Here is a 21748-nt window from a genome sequence, read left to right as displayed (position 1 = left end):
AGGGATACAGACCTGAGAAATGTCTAGAAAGAAGCAGAAACGTTGTCCATGAGTATATGTATATACATAGAGAATTTCTCACTGCTTATCACTTGACTGACATTCACATGAACACTAGAGATGAAATACCATCTAGCCAGTGTAGAGGAGGCCAGGTCCTGGGTACATCCTACTGAGAGTGTCCCAGGGTAAGAGGCCCATTCTAAATGACATTAAGATGGCAGATCTTGAATGTGGGCAGACCTTGTAATGGATTAGTTTATCTGTCCTGAACTGGCCTGGGATTAAGTCCGAATTTGGGGTTCAGTAAATATTTTTTAAATAAATAGCTGCTTTTTAAGCATCTATGTACTTTTCTCTAAGGAAACCCAAACAAAAAATTTTTAATGTAACTAAATGCAAAATTCTTCCTTTGGTTGAATAATACATTGCAGTTTCTTTGAAAAAGTTCACTGCTAATGCTTATACAAAAGTTCAACTCAGGTCCTGAGAGGACAGAGCTCAGCAGACATGAATCCAGCAGCCCACACACTGCGACCATCCACAACACTTTGTCAACCCAAATGCAACTCTGTTCCCACCTACCCTTCTTTATATGCTGTCTGTAGCTCTGCCTTTTATCCCCTCATTCTTACTGGTCCCATGAAGGTTTTGTGCATGTCATTTCAATGTATTCCTCATTTCCTAACTAGATAGTATACTTTCATGCAAGGAGTCTAGTCATCCTCTTTATTAGGACATGATACTAATTTTCTCAATCATAACTGAATGCTATAAAACCACACATCAGAGCACCTGGTATGCCCTCCCTATGCCCACATGCCAGCACCACAGGCTCCAAACTGCCGTGACAGCAGATCTGCAAGAAGGGTGACAGTGGGGAACTCCCTACTCAGACCTGAGTGCAGCCTGCTGGTCCAGAGGCTGAGACTGCTTGGGAAGGCAGTGCTGAGACATTTCTCTGAGGCTGTTCCTGAAAAAAGACAAAAAAACAAAAAACAAAAAAAAAAGAGAAACAGGTCCTGGCTTGTTCCTGCTGGAGTCAGCCAACAGGTGAAGAAGGAGAAACAGAGGTATGCACTATGGTATAAAACAAATGCCCATGTGGGTTTTGTGTTTTGAAAGCATCAGTGCTACAAATTAAAAGAAATTATCTTTTTTTTTAAATACAGGTTTTAAGAAGTTGAGTTACTTACCCAGTTTCTCACCAACCTCTTGATCAAGTTGGAAGGAAAATCCATTGAAAATTTCTAATGTGCAGTGTACCTGAAATATTTTCTACAGCTTATATAAATACTAACTCAAACTAATGTAAAACATTACAGTTTGTTGGCTGTTTTCAAACATTTTCTTATCAGAGATGTTGTTTTATGTAAATCTCATTGTAACCACAAAGTAAAACAAAAGATAAAGGAATATAAGCATACCACTAAGGAAGACATCAAACCACAAAGGAAGAAAAGCAAGAGAATAAAGTAACAGAGAGGAATGGCAAAAACAACCAGAAAATTAACAAAATAGCAGTAAGTGCATACCTATCAATAAAATAATTAATTACTTTAAAGGTAAATGGTCTAAATTCTCCAATCAAAAGTGGCTGGATTTAAAAAAATGATACGCTACCTACAGGAGATACACTTTAGATGTAAGGACATACAACATACTGAAAGTGAAGGGATGGAAAAAGATATTCTATGTAATAGAAACCAAAAGAAAGCTGGAGTATCTATACTTATATTACACAAAATAGACTTAAAACAAAGATTGTAATACAGGACAAAGAAGGGTATTCATAATGATAAAGGGGTTTATCTAACAAGAGGATAGAACATTTGCAAATATTTATGCACCCAACACAGGAGCATCTAAATATATAATGCAAGCATTAAGACACCTAGTCAGAAATAACAATACTATAATAGTAAGGGACATTACTACCCTGCTTACATCACCATCCAGGCAGAATATCAGTATGGAAACATCAGCCTTAAATGACATGTTAAACTAGATATACTTAATAGATATATACAGAGCATTCCATCCAAAAGTAACAAAATATACATTCTTAAGTGCATATGAAATATTTTCCAAGATACATCATATTTTGGGCCACAAAAGAAGTCAATAAATTTAAGAGGACTGAAATAATTTCAAGCATATTTTCCAAGCACAATGGTACAAAACTAGAAATTAATTACATGAGAAAACTGGAAAATTCACAATATGTGGAGTTTAAACAACATGCTATTCAACAACTAAGGGTAAAGAGGAAATCAGAGAAATAAAAAAATACCTTGAGATTAAAAAAACAGGAAATGTAACACACAAAACTTAGGGGATACAGTAAAAGCAGTTGTAAGAGGGAAGTTCATAGCAATAAATGCCTACCTCAAGAAATGAGAAAACCTGACCTTACACTTCAAAGGACTGGAAAGAGAAGAACAAACAAAATCCAAAGTTAGTAGAAGGAAGGAAATAACAAAATTTAGACCAGCAATAAATGGGGACAAAAGACAACATAAAAGATCAATGAAACTAAGAGCTGGTTCTTTGAAGAGATAAACAAAATTGACTAGACTCACCAAGAAAAAAAAGAGAGGACACAAATAAGGAAAATCAGAAACGACAGAGATGATGCTACAACTGATACCACAGAAATACAAAGGACCATAAGACACTACTATGAACAATTATACACTGATAAACTGGAAACTTATAAGAATGGACAAATTCCTAGAAACATAACCTACCAAGACTGAATCATGATGAAATACAAAATCTTAACAGACCAATTACTAGAAAGGAGATTGAATCAGTAATCAAAAACATCCCAACAAACAAAAGTCTAGGACCCAATGGCTTTACTGGTGAAGTCTATCAAACATTCTAAGAGAATATCAATCCTTCTCAAACTCTTTCAAAAACTAGAAGGGGAATTCTTCCAAGTGCATTTTATGAGGCCAGCATTACCTTGATACTAAAACAATCAAGAATGCCACACAAAATTAGAGGCCAACATCCTTGATAACCAGAGATGCAAAAATCCTCAACAAAATATTAGCAAACCAATTCAACAATACATTAAAAAGGCCATAAGCCATGATCAAATGGGATTTATTCCACTGATGCAAGAATGGTTGAACATCTGCCAGTCAATGTGATACATACAATGTGACACATTAACAAAATGAAGGGTAAAAATCATGTGATCATGTCAACAGATATGGAAAAAGCACTTGACAATATTCAACAACCATTTATGGTAATAACTCTGAACAAAGCAGGTAAAGAAGGAATGTACCTCAAAATAATAAAGGCTATTTATAACAACCCCACAAGCTAATGCCATATTTAATGGTGAAAAGCTGAACGCTTTTCCTCTAAGATCAGGAACAAGACAAAGATACCTACTCTCATCAGTTTTACTCAACTAATATTGGAAATTTTACCCAAACCAATTAGGCAAGAAAAATAAAAGGCATCCAAATTAGAAAGAACTTCCCTTTAGCATCTCCCTCCTCTGGCCTTCCCAGCCAGTCCCTTTACCCCAGCTGACCCAGATGCAAATCACTGCTTCCTAAATACCCGTTTGCTTCTTCCTCCTGCACAGTTCAGTATATTCTCCTGGCTCTCATTTTTTTACTGGTAAAGAAATAATAAAATAGAATAATATTTAATAAATAGTTAATATTTAATAGTTAATAAAAGGCAAAAAAGAAAACAAGCCCAGTCAATATATATATATATATATAAAATAGTTTCCTTTAGGTTTCATACATTCCCACCCCTTTCTGGAACTCCAGTTTCACATACAAGACAAGACAAGCACAGATAACTTGGGCATGTGCCCTCTGTGAAGAAAAGTGACTTTAAAAACCTCTGGCATTTTATTAGTCTGACTTGATAACAATTTTCTCTGTGGGGAGTGTGTGGTGTGTGTGTGGTGTGTGTGTGTGTGTGTGTGTGTGTGTGTGTGTGTGTGTGTGTTCAAACAATTAGCACTGTTCAAAATTCTTAAGAGACTAAAACCAAATATTGTTCAAGTATTTTCTAAGTTTTAAGACTCGTGGGGCCATACTTCGTATCTAACATGTGACTCTGAGAGTTAAAATCATGGGCAAAAGGTCATCAGGCTGAGTGTGAGTTCCAGTTCCTGCACCTGGCAGGGACCAATGAATCGGGTGGAGACGAGCACACAGTATGTGTCGCCCTGCCACACGCCCACGGCTAGTCCAGGTGCCCAGCAGAAGCAGGCCGACCGCGGTGGTAAGCCTGCAGGAGCAGGTTGGGAAGCAGACCACTAGGAAGGGGGTACAAGAAAACTGGGAGCTGCAAATACAGAGACAGTAAGGAAGAACGGGTCAAAGGATATAAGGATGAAGAAGAAAAAAAGTAAGAGATGAAGAGAATGAAGAAAGCAAATGAGGGGGAGCAGGCTGAGAAAGTAACAGGGCTGGATCTCCAAATCTTAGCAGGCATTTTCTTTCTCATTCTGTGTCAAAGAGGGTGTGAAGGTGTCTGAAGTTATATGGGTGAACACAGGGAGAATTTGGCTGGCATGGAGGGAGACTCACCAGGATGTGGCAGAGGTCAGTATTCACACATGGGGTGGCACCATTTGGTTTCAGCAGGACTGAAAGGTATCTTTTACTATATATATACAATATTTACACTTTTAAGAACTTTTATAAGGTGGTCCCAATCTAGAGGTTGATTTCCAGATGAAATTAATTTCATGTCCTTAGATTCTCAGTATTTTTGAAACGTCTGAGGACCTCCTGATCTTTATAAGTAAGCAGAGCCCACTCTAGGGGGTTTGTTCTCAAGCCCCACCACACTGAAATATATCCGACTGCCTCCTCTTGGGGAGAGAACACAGAAGCTTCCTATGAGAGCTGGAAGGTCAAACTGTCCCCAGAATCAGTTCACTTCTTGAACTCTGTAGTCTTGGGAAGAAGACTTGACTCAGAATACACAGCTGCCACTGCTTAGTAGAAGAGAGGTCATTAAAATAATTTTGCCTTCAAAACCAAACCGAACCGAACCGAACCGAACCGAACCAAACCAAACCAAACCAAACCAAACCAAACCAAACCAAACCAAACCATCGGATTTGGGAGTGTATTCATATTATACTTACTTGGCAAAAATGTATGGTTGGCTAAAGAACAAAAAGAACTATCTGAATCCAAACTATTGCCTCTTAATCCTTTAATTAGACTAAGTCCTTCAGAAGGAAGCACAATTCACTGTTAAAGAGCAAATATAGACTGTGGTACAGGTACACATGCATGTGCACACAGACAACTTGATGTATGCAAAAAATGTGAACAAGCACTCATGCTGAAGGGCTCAGAGTCTAAAAAGAAATTTATTTCTTTATGAGAAACATGATTTGGAACATTAAAAAATTCTTCCAGGAATATGATTTAGAAAAAAATGTGGTGAGATGGCAGGCCTTGGCAATCCACGGGCACATCAGAGGATGTACACAAAGTCTCTGGGGCGAGCTCTGCTCTGACTTCAGGCCAAAGGTATTTGCTCTGGTAGTGTCCTGACACTGGAGTGGTCAGAAGGCCCTGGCTCCAGGGAATCTATCTGGAATCCTTCTTCTTCTTCTTCTTCTTTTTTATTGGTACTTCTTCTAGTATAGGATCCTCTGCTGCCTCAAGCTGTTCTTGTAGTTTTTTCTTTTCTCTTCTTTTTTTGGACTTTGCAGTGAAGTCTTGGTCCTCAGGTGGCCACACACAATCCTTTCTGTTCTCAGCAGAAGCATCAAAATTCTCATCCCAGCAATGGTCTCTGAGCTGCCACTCAACTTGGTCTCTCTTCTTCTTAGCCTTGGTTTGCATGTAATTCTCTACATTTTTATCTTTTGCTTCTTTCTTTCTTTTTTTCTCCCTTTTCCTTTCCACTTGGGTCTCTGAGAAGTCAGGCCCTGCAGCTGTGACCTGGGGCTTGTTCTTTAGCTCTGCCATCCGCTTGGCAAAGTATTCTTGGATGGTGAAGGCACTGGTTGTAGTACTGGAGGTTTCATTCCCATCTGGAGTAGCGGGGCTGGAATCACCCTAAGGTGTGGGGAAAGGGTTAAAACAGATTAGCCATCAGCCATTCACTCCTCACAGCATCCAGGACGACTTCACCTAGAGCCACTGGCACTCAGACGTTGGGAGATCAGGCTGAGGGGCCAGCTTCCCTCTTGTCATTTTCTTCCCCCGCTGGTAGAGCAGAACTACAAAAGATAAAGTAATGTAGCCAGACGCTTTGATTGTATACCGTCCGGTGGAACAGGCAGAAGCTAACCACCAGAAAACATTTAACAAAATGGCACTGAGTACACACTACCAATAATTACTTTAAATGTAAATGGACCACATGCTCCATTCAAAAGAAGGTGATAGAATGGATAAAAAACAAGACCCATCTATGTGCTGCCTACAAGAGATTCACTTCAGACTTAAAGACACAGACTGAAAGTGAAGGGAGGGAAAAGATATTCCATGTAAATGGAAATTTTTTAAAAAGCTGGGGTAGCAATACTTACAGCAGACAAAATAGACTTTAAAACAAAGACTGTAACAAGGACAAAGAACGGCATTACATCATGATTAAGGGACTGATCCAGCAAGTGCATTCAACAACTGTCTACGCACCCAACAAAGGAACACCTACATATAAAAGCAGGTATTAACAGATATGAAGGGAGAAACTGACAATAATACATAATATTAGGGGACCTTAACACACTACTCACATCAATGGGTAGATCATCCAGACAAAAAATCAGTAAGAAAACAGAGGCTTTGGACTTAACCAAATGGACTTGAATTAACAGATATATACAGAACATACTATCCAAAACTGGAATATATTCTTTTCAAGTGCACACAGAACATTCTCCAGGACAGATCACATGTTAGGCCAGAAAAACAAGTCTCAATAAAGTTAAGAAGACTGAAATCATATTAGGCATCTTTTCTGACCACAACTGTAAGGAAATAGAATTCTGTTTATAAAAAATAAACTGGAAAAAACACAGACTAAACAACATGGTAATAAACAACCAATGATCAATGAAAAATATCAAAGAGTAAATTAAAACGTTCCTTCAGACAAATGAAAATGGAAACTGTTCTAAAATCTTTGCAAAACAGCAAAAACAGTTCTAAAAGGGAGGTTTATAATGATACCAGTCTACCTCAAGAAACAAGAAAAATCTCAAATAAACAATCTAACTTTACATCTAAAAGAAAAAGAACAAAGCCAAAGTTAGTAGAAGGAAGGACATGATGAAGGGCAGAGTGTTAATAAATGAAGAGACTAAAAGATAATATAAAAGATCAGTGAAATGAAAAGATAAATAAAATTGATAAACCTTTAGCCAGACTCATCAAAAAACAAAAAAAAAGAGAAATAACAGAGAAGTTAAAACTGACACCACAGAAACAAAGGATTATAATAGACTATTATATATGCCAATAAATTGGACATCTATAAGAAATAGATGAGTTCCTAAAAACATACAACCTACCAAGTCTGAATCATGAAGAAATAGCAAATCGAACCAACCAATTACAAGTAATGAAATTGAATCAGTAATAAAAAAAACTCCCAACAAATGAAAGTCCAGGACCAGATGGCTTCAAAGGTCAATTCTACCAAACACATACAGAGAAGGTAATACCTACATTTCTCAAATGAGTCCACAAAATTAAAGAGGAAGGAATGCTTCTAAATTCTTTCTATGACTGTAGCATTACCCTAATACCAAAACCAGACAGACACCACAAAAAAAGAAAATATAGTGCTGGGAAAACTGGACAGCTACATGCAAAAGAATGAAACTGGACCACTTTCTTACACCATATATAAAAATGAACTCAAATGTATTGAAGATCTAAACACAAGACCAGAAACTATAAAACTCCTAAAAAAAAAAATAGCAAACTCTTGGACATCAGTCTTAGCAGTATGGTTTAGATCTGTTTCTTTAGGCAAGAGAAATAAAAGCAAAAATAAATAAGTGGGACTACCTCAAACTCAAAAGCTTTTGCATAGTGAGGCAAGTTGTGAACAAAACAAAAAGGCAACCTACTAAATGGGAGAAGATACTTGCAAATGATATTATCAATAAGGATTAATATCCAAAATATATAAAGAACTCACACAACTCAACACCAAAAAAATAAACAACCCAATCAAACAATGGGCAGAGGACCTAACTAGATGTTTTTATTCTGAAGAAGATATACAGAGATGACCAACAGGCACATGGAAAGATGCTAAACATCACTAACCATCAGGGAAATGAAAATCAAAACTATAGTGAGATAGCACCTCACACCTGTCAGAATGGCTAATATCAAGAAGATGAGAAATAACAAGTGCTGGTGAAGATGTGGTAGAAAGGGAACCACTCATTTGAAAAGATATATGTACCCCTATGTTTATCACTTCATTACTTACAACAGCAAAGATGAAAGCAACCTAAGTGTCCATCAATAGATGAATGGATAAGGAAGATGTAGTATACACACACACACACATAGATACACACAAGGGACTATTGCTCAGTCATAAAAAAAATAATGAAATCTTGTCATTTGAAACAACATGGATGTCAATGTCTAGAATAACTTTGTCCAGAGAGACTTATAAAATAATCAAGTCATTAAACCATAATGCTAAACTTAGGTTTTCAAAATTACCTAGATTCTTCCTTCCTATCACTTATTTGCAAAGGAAGAGACTATAGGAAAAAGCAGTTTTCTGAAAAAAACAATTTCTAAATTAGGATTCTGTAAACTATTCTGAACTTGGTGGGCAAAGCTCAGCTTCTATAGCTAACTTTATTGCAAACCAACACATACAAATGGAGCATGCATTTACTTGATACAGTGACACTCAAACAAACACCAGCTTAGTGGAATCAAAGCAGCATCTCATTTTAAATTCTGGCAGAATCAATATTATATGAAAGGATAGTTGGGCTTTGGGTGGCCACTGTCCCAGAGAGCTTTCACCAAAGGATACCGTACCAACATCGCCACTTAGTCCATCAAGATAAACCTCAGTGCTACAATACACTACAATAGAGTAATTCTACTTCTGTGTATTTATCTGAAGAAAAGGAAAAATTTTACTCAGTGCTACAAATGCAATCATATAGTCAATTTTTAAAATTTCTAAGTGCAAAAGCAGAATATGTGGAATAAACCAACTGAGTTTTGGGAAGATGTTGAATGTTATCTATTAGCATTCAATTTTGGCTGGAATCCCATTAGGTAATTTTGAGAAAATTTTAAAAATAGCTGCCCCAAAAGATAATACAAGGTCATTTTTCTTTCTTCAAATGTTGAAAAAGGGCTTAAATTTTGCACAGCACAATGAAAAACCTTCTCAAGGCTCTCCTGGTGCTAGCCAATCCCAGTCTGGTAGACAAGACAGGTCTTGCCTTCCATTTAAGGGCACATAGCCATGCACAGTCTCTGTGAAGGTGGCCTGTTTATGTAAAATAGGTCTCATTTAGTTTTCTGGCAATAAAAAGAGTTTGTCTTATGTGGGCCAACTCTTGGGGAATATATCTGTGTCTGAAGAACTCAAATTCATGTTATAGTCTATGGCTCCTTACCTTACTCATCTATTTATTACCTTCAAATTCCTGCTTTTAATAGTTAAATCACAGGAACTATAATAGCTGGTATTAATGACACTTTTAATTATTAGGAAATACAAGACCATTTTGAGTCACTTATTGAATTCAGTGGGCCTTTCTAATCTCAGAAAATAACTATGCTCCTAATCAACTCCTATGGTGATAAGGATTTTAATAACCATGGGCCACTGCTCACCATGCTTAGCAGGGCATGAAGACAAGCAAGAGAGGTGCCAGGACCTAAATCCTATTTATCCCCAGGAAAGCGTAGGCAAAACACTGACTTGCTGGGGAGACTGTTCCATGCCAGGGGCAGCCACCCTCCCATGCTACAAGAATGTATCTTTTTTAAAAACCATGGAAACAAAGGAGGAATTGGATGCAAATCTATTCCTGTAGGAACAATGCCCAGGACTCATATTTCATAAATACATATTTTATGATTTTATAAATCAGAACACTGGCTTTACTATGTAGAAATTATAATCCCTATTTCTATATTCTTGGCCATGAATATGAAAAATGTACACCTTTCCAAGGAAACTAATACTTTTCATATCTGATCTCTACTTCAAAGTGAACAAGTACTTAGGACACCACCAGTTACTTTTGAGTATTCTGAAACAGAAACAAGTGGTTATTTCTGTTAAAGACACAATACAACCCCAAAAGAAAAAAATCTGTAATACCGAATGTGACTTTCACTGCTTAGTAAGTTTTGAGAATGCACAATTTTGCTAAGTGTTCTAAAAACTAGTAAAATAAATTTACAAATAACTTGAAAACTTGCAGTTCTATACAGAATACTACCAAGGGATGTATGGTTAACTAATTATCTTACCAAACATCTGATTAAAGATTAGGGATTCAGGAAAACTGTCTTTTTTTTTTTTACATTCCAATTTTTTCTGCTAACTAATGGAGGTAAATCCCTTAACTTCCCTGGGCTCTCAGTTACCTAATCAAGTCAAATAAATAGGTTAAATTAGGTGATTTCTAAGGTCCCCTGAGGTCTAAGATTGACTTACCTCTGAGACTTTTGGGCTGGCCATTCCTCTCCGATCCATGAGAACAGAGAAGGTACAGTGAGGCAGGATCAGCAGGCAGCAGAAATGAGCTCAGGTCACAGAAAACTACCACCCCTACTGTGAAGCCACGAAGCAGAAATGATACCACTGTACCTACGTCTACCCAGGGTAAAAATATTTGTACACCATCTATAAGAAAGCATGCATCCAGAGCGCAGGTCCAGTAACACCACTGGGAAGAGCTAAAAGAGCCAGATACTATTTTGTACTGACTAATTTTTAAGAATTCATGTAAAAGAACTGTGTCTACATAGAAACTAAAATAAATTTAAAAAACTGGAGTGACAAATAAATGGAATATTAATCTATTTTAAACCTAAGTCCTTGAAATCATCTCAAGACTTCTAAGAAAGGTGGTAAGAAGCTCAAACTTTTAAAAATGGCTTTAAATTCCCATTTGTACTTATGGTTTTGAAGTTTCTCTTTTTATATACCTTGGCTTGGAAATCTCCATGATCTTCACACGCCCTGAATTTGTGTTTCCAAAAGGCAGAGGGAAAATGTTAATGCTCCTACCGAGCTGGAACTGAGAATGTGGTGGGCTTCTGGAATGGGTAACTGGGCAACCTCTCCCTTGGTTTTTAGACCTCCATAGTCTGAGAGTCTTTAAGTTCTGCTTGAATGCCAAGAGTTTTAGTAACTGTTTAGAAATGGCATATGCAAAGAGAAAAGTAGGCTTTCTTGTGGGTACAATGAAAGGTTGGAAAGTCCATTTATGTGGGAACTAGGGCTCTGTCCTATGGAACCCCCCACCCCCAAGATTTTTGCTGATCATGGTCTCCCTGTCTGTTCACATGCCTCCTCCTCACTCGGCTGGGGTGGGGACATGTCAAATGTAACTGCATGTCCAGGACCAGGCGGTAGGCCTACGATGAAGAAGCCCTTCGAAGAAAAGTCAGTGAGTGAGGAGGGGAAATGATAAGGGAATTAACAAAAGTTTTTTACATAGCTCCCTAAAGTCATGATATTATCTATTGTTCTACCTTCCCTTTCATAAATTAATAAGAAAGACCCAAAGGCACATTTAAAATCTTGAAGTATTTCCCTGTTTTTCAGAAGCCATTCTTTTTAAAACATAAAATTAAACAGTTTCTTGTATTGTTTTGAAAAATTGTTCCACAGGTTAATCTTGCCTGTTGTCAGAAAACCTCAGAGTCTTCTCATTTCTTGCAGAGCTAAATACATATACTACAGCATGTGTTCAAAACACTTTTGACAATTTTTGCAAAGGACAGCTAGGGCCTTACTTTCTATCCAATCAGTAAGTACTCTGTGGGTTAGTCTCAGAGGGACCTGTTCCCTACTTCACGGAACCTGGGTTAAAGCCACAAGAGCCCAGTTCAGTCATGTAAGGAAACTTGACCTGGGTGTAGTACAGGAAGCAGAGACCATGTCACGGATGCCTCCAATGGGCCAGTCACTTACTATCACATGTCATCTCATGTGACTCTCACAGTAACCTGAGGAGAGACATTCTGTGCCTTTTACAGAGGTAGAAACTGAGACTCCAAGCACTTAGTATGCAGAAGGTCTCATGGGGGGAACAGGCGGTATTGGGATTTGGCCCCAAGACAGCCAGGCATCCTAACTTCTAGCTTGCATCACACTGACTCACTTGTTACTGTGTTTCACTCTTCAGAAATCATCTTAACACTGAAATCTGTGTCAATTGGTCACATAATCCAGGGACTACAGTCCATGCTCAACTTTGATGAGGGCAGAAGTTAACTGATGCGAAAGTTTCATGTAGGAAAAATGTCACCAGAAATAACTACTACTATTTAAACAGAAAAAAAAAAAAACTCTCTTAATAGCTTGTAATTCATATAAATAAAACGCCAGGCTTAAAAGTTTCATAATTTGTCAAATTAGCATATAAATTGACTTGACAAAGTATGAGTGTTTTAAAGCAGACGGAAAAGCCAAGTCCGATCCTCCATTTAACACAAGACGCCCTCCTGGACAGATGTCAGACAACCTCCACCTGATGCTTCTGGTGTGGGCACTGGTGATGTCATGGTGTGGCAGGTGTAACTTGCCTTACCTCAGTTTTCTCGTCAGCAGTAGGTGGATTCACGTGGCTCATGACTGTATACTGTGAGCCATGACTATGAGAGCTGGAGAATCTTAAGGCCCTAATTTATCTTGCCATTCCGACTTACTGCTGGGATTAGAGGTGGCAGGGAAGAATGAATGCAAAGGAAACAAGCCTTGCAAAGAAAAATGCTTAAGATATAAATTATAATATACTCCCATTGTCTCAGGGTCCTGAAAGACAGGTGCCCAAAATGATGCATGTCAACTTTTCTCAAATGTCTATGGAATTATGGTTTGTTCTTTGTTTCTTTTAGGTGCTCTCTGTCGAGACTTTGCAGCTCAGTGAGCTGTCTGCTCAAGCTCTTCTGGGTTCACAGGTCTGGGTCATTCAAACGTGGATACCAAGATGGAGTAACAGTAAAATGCCCAAATAAAGAGGATTCTCTTTCTTATTCTCAGAAGAAGGTTGTTAGTATCTTTGGGGCAGGGAAATGAAGCAGTTTGGGTCAAAGTGGGGTGCCTGGGACAAATGCACCATAAACATAAAATCTTACTATTTATGATAAACATACCATGTCCAGGGATGAGGTTTCAACGGCAAAGCCTTTCAGCTCACCAGCCTTTCCCTCAAATGTCACTGCTGATCTTGAGTGACAAGATGATTGAAATCTTTTGGTTTCCAAGTAAAGACATGGAGATCATAGTACAATAGTAATCCTTCAATGAAGTTTTCTCATCGAAGGAAAAAGTAGACACCCAGGGCTGAAGAGTAATGGATTTAGCAATTGGGGTCATTAGCTCCGATAGCTATTGCTTCTGACAAACAAAAGCTCACTTCTACCCCAGCCTGTCTGTCCTCAGCCTGTGCTGGATTAGCCTGTGAAGGGTTAAGAAAGCTTGACAACTGAATGGTTTGAAAGAACATTTTATATCTTTTCTGAAATTTTCAACAGGACACTCTTCAGAGGTAAAAACCGCACCCATCCACTCTGGACAGAGATAGATTCAGGTATTAAGTGATTTCTTGACGTGCCAAGATGACGGTAATGCTGGGATGTGTATGCACTAATCCCTGGGCCAGGAGAGGGGTGGAATGGGCCGATGCAGGCACTCACATCTGGCCTACAGTGTTGGTCCAGATCCTTTATGTAGCCATGAGCATCACTTTCTCAAAGATCAAGTGCAGAACTGCCTCCTTTCAACGAGTCTGATCCCTGTGGAAGCCCTTCTCTCATTTATTATCTATGACTAGCTATTAGTTACTTCTACTTTCTGGTATTGTATTATCTGCTTTGAAAGTATCTTCCCAAGGAAATTATAAGTTCCTTGAGGGAAGAGACCATTTCTATTTCATTTGTATTCAGCACTTCCTCTCTACTGAGGAACAAAAGTAGAGTGAGTGCCCAAAGACAGCCAGCCCAAAAGACACCAAGCAGATCACGGCTGGGGAGGGCTCTCACCACCACCACTGAGCCACAGGCTTGGTATCTGTCAACACAGGTTCGGTGGAGATTCACCTGCATGTCAGGCAGGGCCAATGGCTGATGGGAGTTGGAGAGGTAAAAAGGAAAGAGAAAGCCATCATTTGCAGTGGGTACTCTTTCCGTCCAGATGAAACCAGTCCTTTCTAATCAGATGCCACTTGCTCTCATGATGCAAACTGCTTCTCTAACTACTGCAAGGCACATCTGAGTGCCCTTTAGTGTGATCAGCCAATTACTCCCTCTGGTCTTTACAGATGCAGAGCTCAAACTATCCATACACTTCTCTTCTGTCTATTATTCCACATGTTACCACAGGCCCCTGCTGGGAAAATCTGAAAAAAGTCAGATGCTGTGTTGTATGGGAACTGTCACATTCATGCTGTGGGAGTGGCTGAACATAAGCAATAAAATAGCCTGAGTAGGTTGAACTGTTCTTGCCATCAAAAGACAAGGTGGGAGAGGAAGAGGATCCTAGGGCACATCAGAGGCACGGCCTTTCCTTCTGAGAAAGTCCTGCATGAAGGTCCTGGTAGCATGCTGCTAAGGTGCAGCCCATGTCATAACTAGAGCTGAAAATACAACCTGAGGAAGTTTCTGATTCTAGGGAGTCATCAAAATGGGTTTGCCTCCATAGGTTAAGCTAAGCAGCGATAACACTTAGGAAGCAGGAACTGTGCTACTATTTCAGCATCTCTTTTCTTGCTTCCTATGGCACCTTTTTGGTTTCCATATAATTGAAAACATTCAGTGTTTTATTGACAAAGAGCTATTTTTGCACTCACAGAAAACTTACTTAAGTGTGAAATTGTGTGTGTGTGTGTGTGTGTGTGTGTGTTCCCAAGATAAGCATCACTCACATCTGGAGTCAGGCTAAACACACAGAGTCTCAATAATAACCAGCCATAGGGACTCCACCTGGGAAACACAGTCATGTTAGTATTAGCAAGCATCACAAGAGTTAAAACAAATATAAAAACTCTGTGATTGAAGGGAAGTTTTGATATGAAATGGGTTAAAAATAGTAAGTATAATAACTGAACTAGAATTATGCAGCAACTCAACTGGAAGACAGCTATAGAAATTGTGTATGTGTGTGTGTGTGTGTGTGTGGTATGCACATGCAAACATACTCTAGGAACCCATGAGATCTATTGAAGGCCAACTCTGCAGGGGTTCCAGGAGGGTTCTCTCTAGACCAGGGTTGGCAAATAAGGGCCTGTGGGCCAATCCGGCTTGCTGCTGACGCCTATACACCTCGCAAGCTAAGAATGCTTTTTATATTTTAAAAGGTTGAAGAAAAAAATCAAAAGAAGAGTATTTCCTGACAAGTGAGAATTATGTGAACTTCAAATTATCAGTGTCCATAAATAATGGTTTGAATTCCATCAGTAAAAAATTTGTGAAAATTTGTTTTTTCTCTGGTATATAAGTAAACATAATAAATGTTAAGTAAATATTTGTTGAATGAATAAATGAATGGATATATTTATTATGAAATATGATCTGCTTTTTGGAAGTGTTAGGTGCTTTTGAAGTACACACACACACACACACACACACACACACACACAGATATGGAATTGGAGGGATTTGGGTTTTGATGAAGTTCTTAGTCTCAGCTTCTTGCTACCTTCCTAAATTACACCAGTGAGGGGCAGACAGGCTGCCAACTGCTGCCTGAATTCAAGTAACAAAGGATGGTAGTTAAGGAAGAAGTTTGATTATGAAGTGATCCGACATCAAAGAGAATTCTCCATGTCCCACATGCATACAGAGCTAATTTTCTAATATTTAGGCCTTAGAACTTTGCTTGGAATCTACAAACTCAGACAAATGAGCCAGTCATCTCAGAGATAATGGTGGACTGGAAGGCACAAAGGATCTTCCTTTTCACTGGACAACAGTAGGGAAATACAAACAATGCCGAATCCCCCCGTATGAAGGCCGATGCTAACAAAGCCATTCATTTTCTTTCTTTCCATTTCCTTGTCAGCTGCTTGGATCACCACTCATTAGGAAAAGCGACATGAACATGTTTTAAAAGGATGGTTGTCTATGGCAACAACTTCTCAAGTAACTGACATCAGAACTCCTGATGAGAGTCATACAGCCTCTGGGGGAAAAGAGGGGAAAGAAAAAAAGGAGCGGGTTTCCTGCCTCCCAGAAAGGTCCTAAGGTTTGGGAAGTTGGGTGACTCATGTGACAACATTTCACGACACACTGGCCAGTGCCAGACAAACGGGGCTTCTCCAAAGCTAGAAGTGATCAATGTGACATAGGCACCAAGTCCTTTGAATGAAGGCTAAAAATAATCCAAACTGACTGTACTTTATAATTCTAGGTCAGCTGGTTCTCTTCGCGGCTGTCTGGTGACAGGACGAGTAGTTTCTATAGGTAGCTGAAGGCTAGTACCTGAACCTCAACGAACAGAAGCAGCTCCTAATAGAGGGTCTGTCTCTTCCATCTTTACTCCACAGGAAGACTTGAAAATGGCTTAGAATCCTGAAAACTCAAATTTAGGCTCCTTATTACAGAAAGCAGAGCACTGTTGGAAGAGTTCAGAGAACCTAGTATTTTGAAGCTAGGAATAGAGTATGAATAGTTATCTGGGATAGTCAAGATTAATTTTAAGAGAAAAGTAAATCAATTTAGGCAAATGACATCGTGAAAAAAGAGTCTCCTCTCTCAGTTCTTGTATACCATATGAGATAAATATTTACAAACTCTTTTTAACTGACTAGAAATCTAAGAAGTAGAAAGAAAATTTTAAAAAATACCTTTAGGGGTAAACTTGGTAGGGCAAAATAATTCTACATTTACAGGATATTTAGTTAGTAAGAATAAATTAAATTCCGAACTCATTGAGTCATGTAATAAAAGTAAATTATATAAAATAAGACCTTCAGGAGGCTGAGGTCCAATGACTTGGCCATCTAGTCTCTCATAAAGATCCACTGAGCAGCTACTATTTACCCAACTGGGAGGGGCCCAAATGAGAGCTCTTGTGCTAGGGATGACAGACTGTAAAAAAATAAAAATTAAAAATATGGTCTGGATAGATCTCATGTAAGTGTTCTCAGCACAATAAGAATTAAAAATTAAAAGAAATAATATATCAGGAAAATTTATTTTTAGGATATACAGAAACTAAACAAGAAATTCAACTATAAAACAACTCCATTCAACAAAACCCCTAATCAATTAAATTGAGATTACAATTCCAAAGGGCTCATAAAAAATAAACATTATTACTGTTATTAAATATATAATCCCTCTTATATATTAAATGTATAATCTATTAATTTCACATAAGCTATAATAATTATTTTATTTTATAAGCAAGGAAGATATTAAAAGTTTAAGGGAAAAAGAACAAGTAATACTACTTCCCTACCTGCCCAGAATCCAAAAAGGTTCCTTGAAGCAAGACCCGCCTCTCGTTTATAGGCCCTAACTGGCTCAACCTCTGTGGAGACGCAACGCCCTACGCCACGACGCTTCTCGAACTACCAGGAGTGATGGGCCAATTTTTTTTTTTAATTCCCAATCCACTGCAGGTCAAGGTTTTTGTAATACCTAAATAAATAAATAAATATTTTTTAAAAGTATCAGGGAAATGAAATTTAAAAAAAGACATATAAAACCTAAGTTCCAATTTGTAGAAATTAACTTATGAAACAACTTTCAAAGTTTCTAACTGCTTACTCTCAATTCTTCCCTTGTCAAAGGCTGGTCTGGGGACCATACTCTGAGTGGCACTGGTGTAAAGTATCAGCTACCAAAGGACAGAAAGAAAAGGTGTTGAATTCACTATAGCAGAGGCAACAACCACCTGGGTTCACATCAGATGTAATGTGTGATCTTGGCCAAGTCTGGGCCTTAAAGCCTTTCCCGGCCTCAAAGAGAATAACTGGCAAAACAAGGAAGTAGGGCTACACAGTGACTTTTTCATAGTTTAGCTCTGCAAGCCATTCTTTCAATGAAACCTTAAATGGAGGCCAATATGTAACATCGCGGGAACTGTGGCAGAGTGAGGTTCAGGGAAGCCGAAGCTCTCGGCCTCTGAGGACTCAGATGACTGACGAGGATGTCAAGGTTGGCGGAGTCTTTGGCTTGACCTGGTGAGGCTCCCAGGGGAGATGCTAACAGTCCCTTCAGACTACGGCTGCAGAAGCCCAGCCTCAGCTTTCACCCCAGCCGCTGGCTGTGTTCTAACAAGGAAGGTTCCTCTTCAGCCTATTTTCATTACATCACAGGATGAAAATCTGGGAGAGAATGTTATTTCTGCTTTCCTGGCAGGACAGGGGATAGAAGGAAAAATGAGCCAATATTTCACTCTTCTCCAACACTAGGCCATCTGTGTGTCAATTTCTTATTATCACAAAAGCTCTCTTAAAACCATTCACTTGATCTGTCAACAAACAAAAAGCCAAATCTAATCCTTTCAGGCCAAACCTATGTCCTGGCAAATGTCTACCCAGACAAAACAGCCCGGTGACTTCAACCCCCGGGTTGTTTAGGTAGCCCTCCCCCGCCCACACTTTGTCTCTTCTTCTTTTTAAATGAATGTCTTATTATAAGTTGTCTGTTGATCTAGAAGACAATATAAACTTTTACTGGTACTAACACAACTTTCCAGAAAGCAGTGACCCACTTTCTCCTTTCTGTCTCTTGAAGAAAGTAGAGGCAGGCCTCCAACCCTGTTTAAAGTCCTTGCTGCCAGGAGATGGCCGGTTCATGTCTCTTGTCCGAGGACAGGAAAAGGATGCACTCTCGGCACCGCGTGCTGGGGAGAGATAAGACCAGAGGTTTCTGTCCTCAGCACCTTATCAGCTTTTCCTGCTACTTTCCAGAGCAGACAGCACCATGAGGAGCAATAAACTGAACTAGCTTAAGGGGGGCTGGGTGTGCGAGCTGCCTGGCATTGGAGGGAATGAGGTGGGAAGGGGAGCAGAATGAGGAAACGAGATGAACTTCTCATATATTTTTAAATGGTTTGGCCCAAATAAAATTGCCTTAAAAAAAAGGTTTTACATTTCTTTTTGCTAAAACTGCAACCACAGGCATAGAAGTATTTATAAGAACTTCCTTTCTAGTTGGAATGCACCACCACTTTCCTCGCTTTGAGCCCTGCCCCTCACTGCCTTGTGCTACTGGCTCCAGGGCACGTAGCCCAAGACAGATCTGCTGTGGCTGTGCTGATGGGCCTACAAACCACAGGCCACAGGGAGAATACTTTTCTAAGGCACACGTACCTCCACTGACACAACCAGTGCTTTCTGGGGCCAGGGCACTCACAATTCCATTTCCAAGCTGCAAAGAAACAAGCAAGGTTATGAGATGCTCCACCAAACATAGAAGGGTGTCACTGATGACCTCTTCCCTTCTGCAACAAATCACAACTGCGAACCTAAGAAGGATTGATTATCCACTTTATAAATCCTGGTTTTCTTTGGGGTGAGGTGATAGGGATAGGGACAAAGACAGTTGCTGAAGAAGAATCTAAACTAAGCAGGGACATTTAAATTAGTTATGACCTCAGCTGCTTGTAATGAACTCATGTGAAAGTAATACATATTTGGCAGTCTTCTTTGTAAGAACTTTTTTAACATGGAAATTTTCACACATATAGAAAAGCAGAGAAAATAATAAAATGAACCCAATGTACCCATTACCCAGCTTCAATAATTATCACCATAATCATTACCAATTCTACTCCTGTTAATTCAAGGCAAACGAAAGATATATACTTTCATCCATAAATATCTCAGGACAGATGTATCTCTAAAATGTAAGAGTTCCAAGAAAAATCTACAGCTTTATCACATAAAAAGATTAACAAAAATTCCTAATATCCTGAATATACAGTCTCTGTTCACATTGCCTTTAATTGTCTTTCTAAGTTCTTTCTTATTGCAATTTATTTGAATCAGTTTCCAAGTAAGGACCATATGTTGTGCTTAGTGGGTGTGTCTCTTATCCCTGTTAGAGTATGGCTTCCCATTCCCTCTCTTTCATTTTTGCAATTTCTTGTTGATGAAACCAAGCCATTTGTCCAACAGAGTTGTCTGAGAATTTGAATTGTGCTGAATGGATCCCTGAGGTATGAGTTAACATGCTCTTCTGTCCCATGTAAATCCTGTAAAGGTAAATCTAGAGACAGCCTTACTGTCTAATGTAACACTTTCCCAAAACAACATGTCGCCTTACAAATACCTGGGACAGATTCATGGGTAAGTAAACTTGTGCTATTCCTCCTTTTAATTTATAAGGCATATTGTCATCTGAGAGATTTGGTAGTTGCAAAACTTCAGAATTTCCCAAACTTATTTCACTTTGGAACCCTTTGTGGTATAGCATTCATTGGCATCTCATGTAATTAGTGTTCTGGTGAACCTACTTTAAGAAGGTCTGCTCACACAGATATTGCCACGATCTGGATACAGAGTAGTTCTTCTGCTTAAGTTTTATAGCCAAATCTTTGATTTTCCTTGTTGTGTCTACAGAAGTGGGCTTTTACCAATAGACCATACACCAGGCAAAATGGCAGCCAGCTGCCTGGAGAGGAAATTAAAAGAGGAGCAGGCAAGCATTCCATCATGAGCAGCCAGCCTGCTAGGTGCCTTGAGAGAAAAGGCTAGCTCTTCCCTAGGTACTCACTACTGAAATGGAGTTATTTGTTCCCAGGCTTTGTCAGAAACAGCACTCTTGCATCTTGGAAGAGAAGGTGGAAGAGAAATAGTATGTCCTAAATGACGGAAGTATGTATGCATCAACTTCTAAGACTATCTACATTCTAACCATATTTTCTTTAGGATTATGTGCAAACAGTAAGAGCTGTACATTCTGACCAGTGGGGGAAGCAGGGTGAAGGAGAGAGATCCTGGAATCAGGTTCCAAACTACACAATACTAAGTAATTTGTAATATAATCAAGAGAATAAAAATGGAGAACATACTCAGGAATCAGTGGACATATATAACAAAATTAAAATTTAAGAAAGCATTCTTAAAAATAAAATATAACAAATGAACTTGGATAAACTGTTATGATTCTGGGATTTAAAATATGGGGTACTTTTCTCTCTTTATCCACCTTTACAGTGTAGCGCTTTTTGCCCCCCAAAAAGTTCATTGCTTATCACTTCTTTTTTTTTTATTAAAGTATCATTGATATAAATCTTACTAAGGTTTCACATGAGCAACACTGTGGTTACTACATTCACCCATATTATCAAGTCCCCACCACCAACCCACTGCAGTCACTGCCCATCAGTGTACTAAGATGTTGTGCACAGAGTCACCACTTGTCTTCTCTGTGCCGCACTGTCTTCTCCATGACCCACCCCCCACACCATGAATGCCAATCATAATGCCCCTTAATCCCCTTTTCCTTCCCTCCCCACCCACCTTCCCCTACCCCTGTCTTTTGGTAACTGCTAGTCCCTACTTGGAGTGAGTCTGCTGTTGTTTTGTTTCTTCAGT

At 38.9% G+C, this 21748-nt stretch overlaps 1 protein-coding gene across 4 annotated transcripts in view; it reads right to left on the bottom strand.

The window, feature by feature from the left end:
- Positions 1-5352: 5352 nt before the first annotated feature.
- Positions 5353-21748, bottom strand: part of PINX1 (PIN2 (TERF1) interacting telomerase inhibitor 1) — an 82360-nt gene continuing 65964 nt past the window's right edge. For 2 of the 4 annotated variants that reach the window (XM_036888961.2, XM_036888962.2), the window contains exon 7: positions 5353-6068. In XM_036888961.2, the coding sequence (XP_036744856.2) occupies positions 5595-6068 (474 nt within the window). In that variant the 3' untranslated portion in view covers positions 5353-5594. Of the gene's footprint in view, positions 6069-18891; positions 19578-21748 lie in introns of those variants that run through there. The other 2 variants (XM_057505015.1, XM_057504995.1) reach the window with 2 other exon arrangements.

The sequence above is a fragment of the Manis pentadactyla genome, chromosome 1, assembly GCF_030020395.1.
Source record: "Manis pentadactyla isolate mManPen7 chromosome 1, mManPen7.hap1, whole genome shotgun sequence".
Classification (NCBI taxonomy): domain Eukaryota; kingdom Metazoa; phylum Chordata; class Mammalia; order Pholidota; family Manidae; genus Manis; species Manis pentadactyla.
Note: the sequence above shows the minus strand (reverse complement) of the source record. Positions and strands in the feature narration are given on the sequence as shown.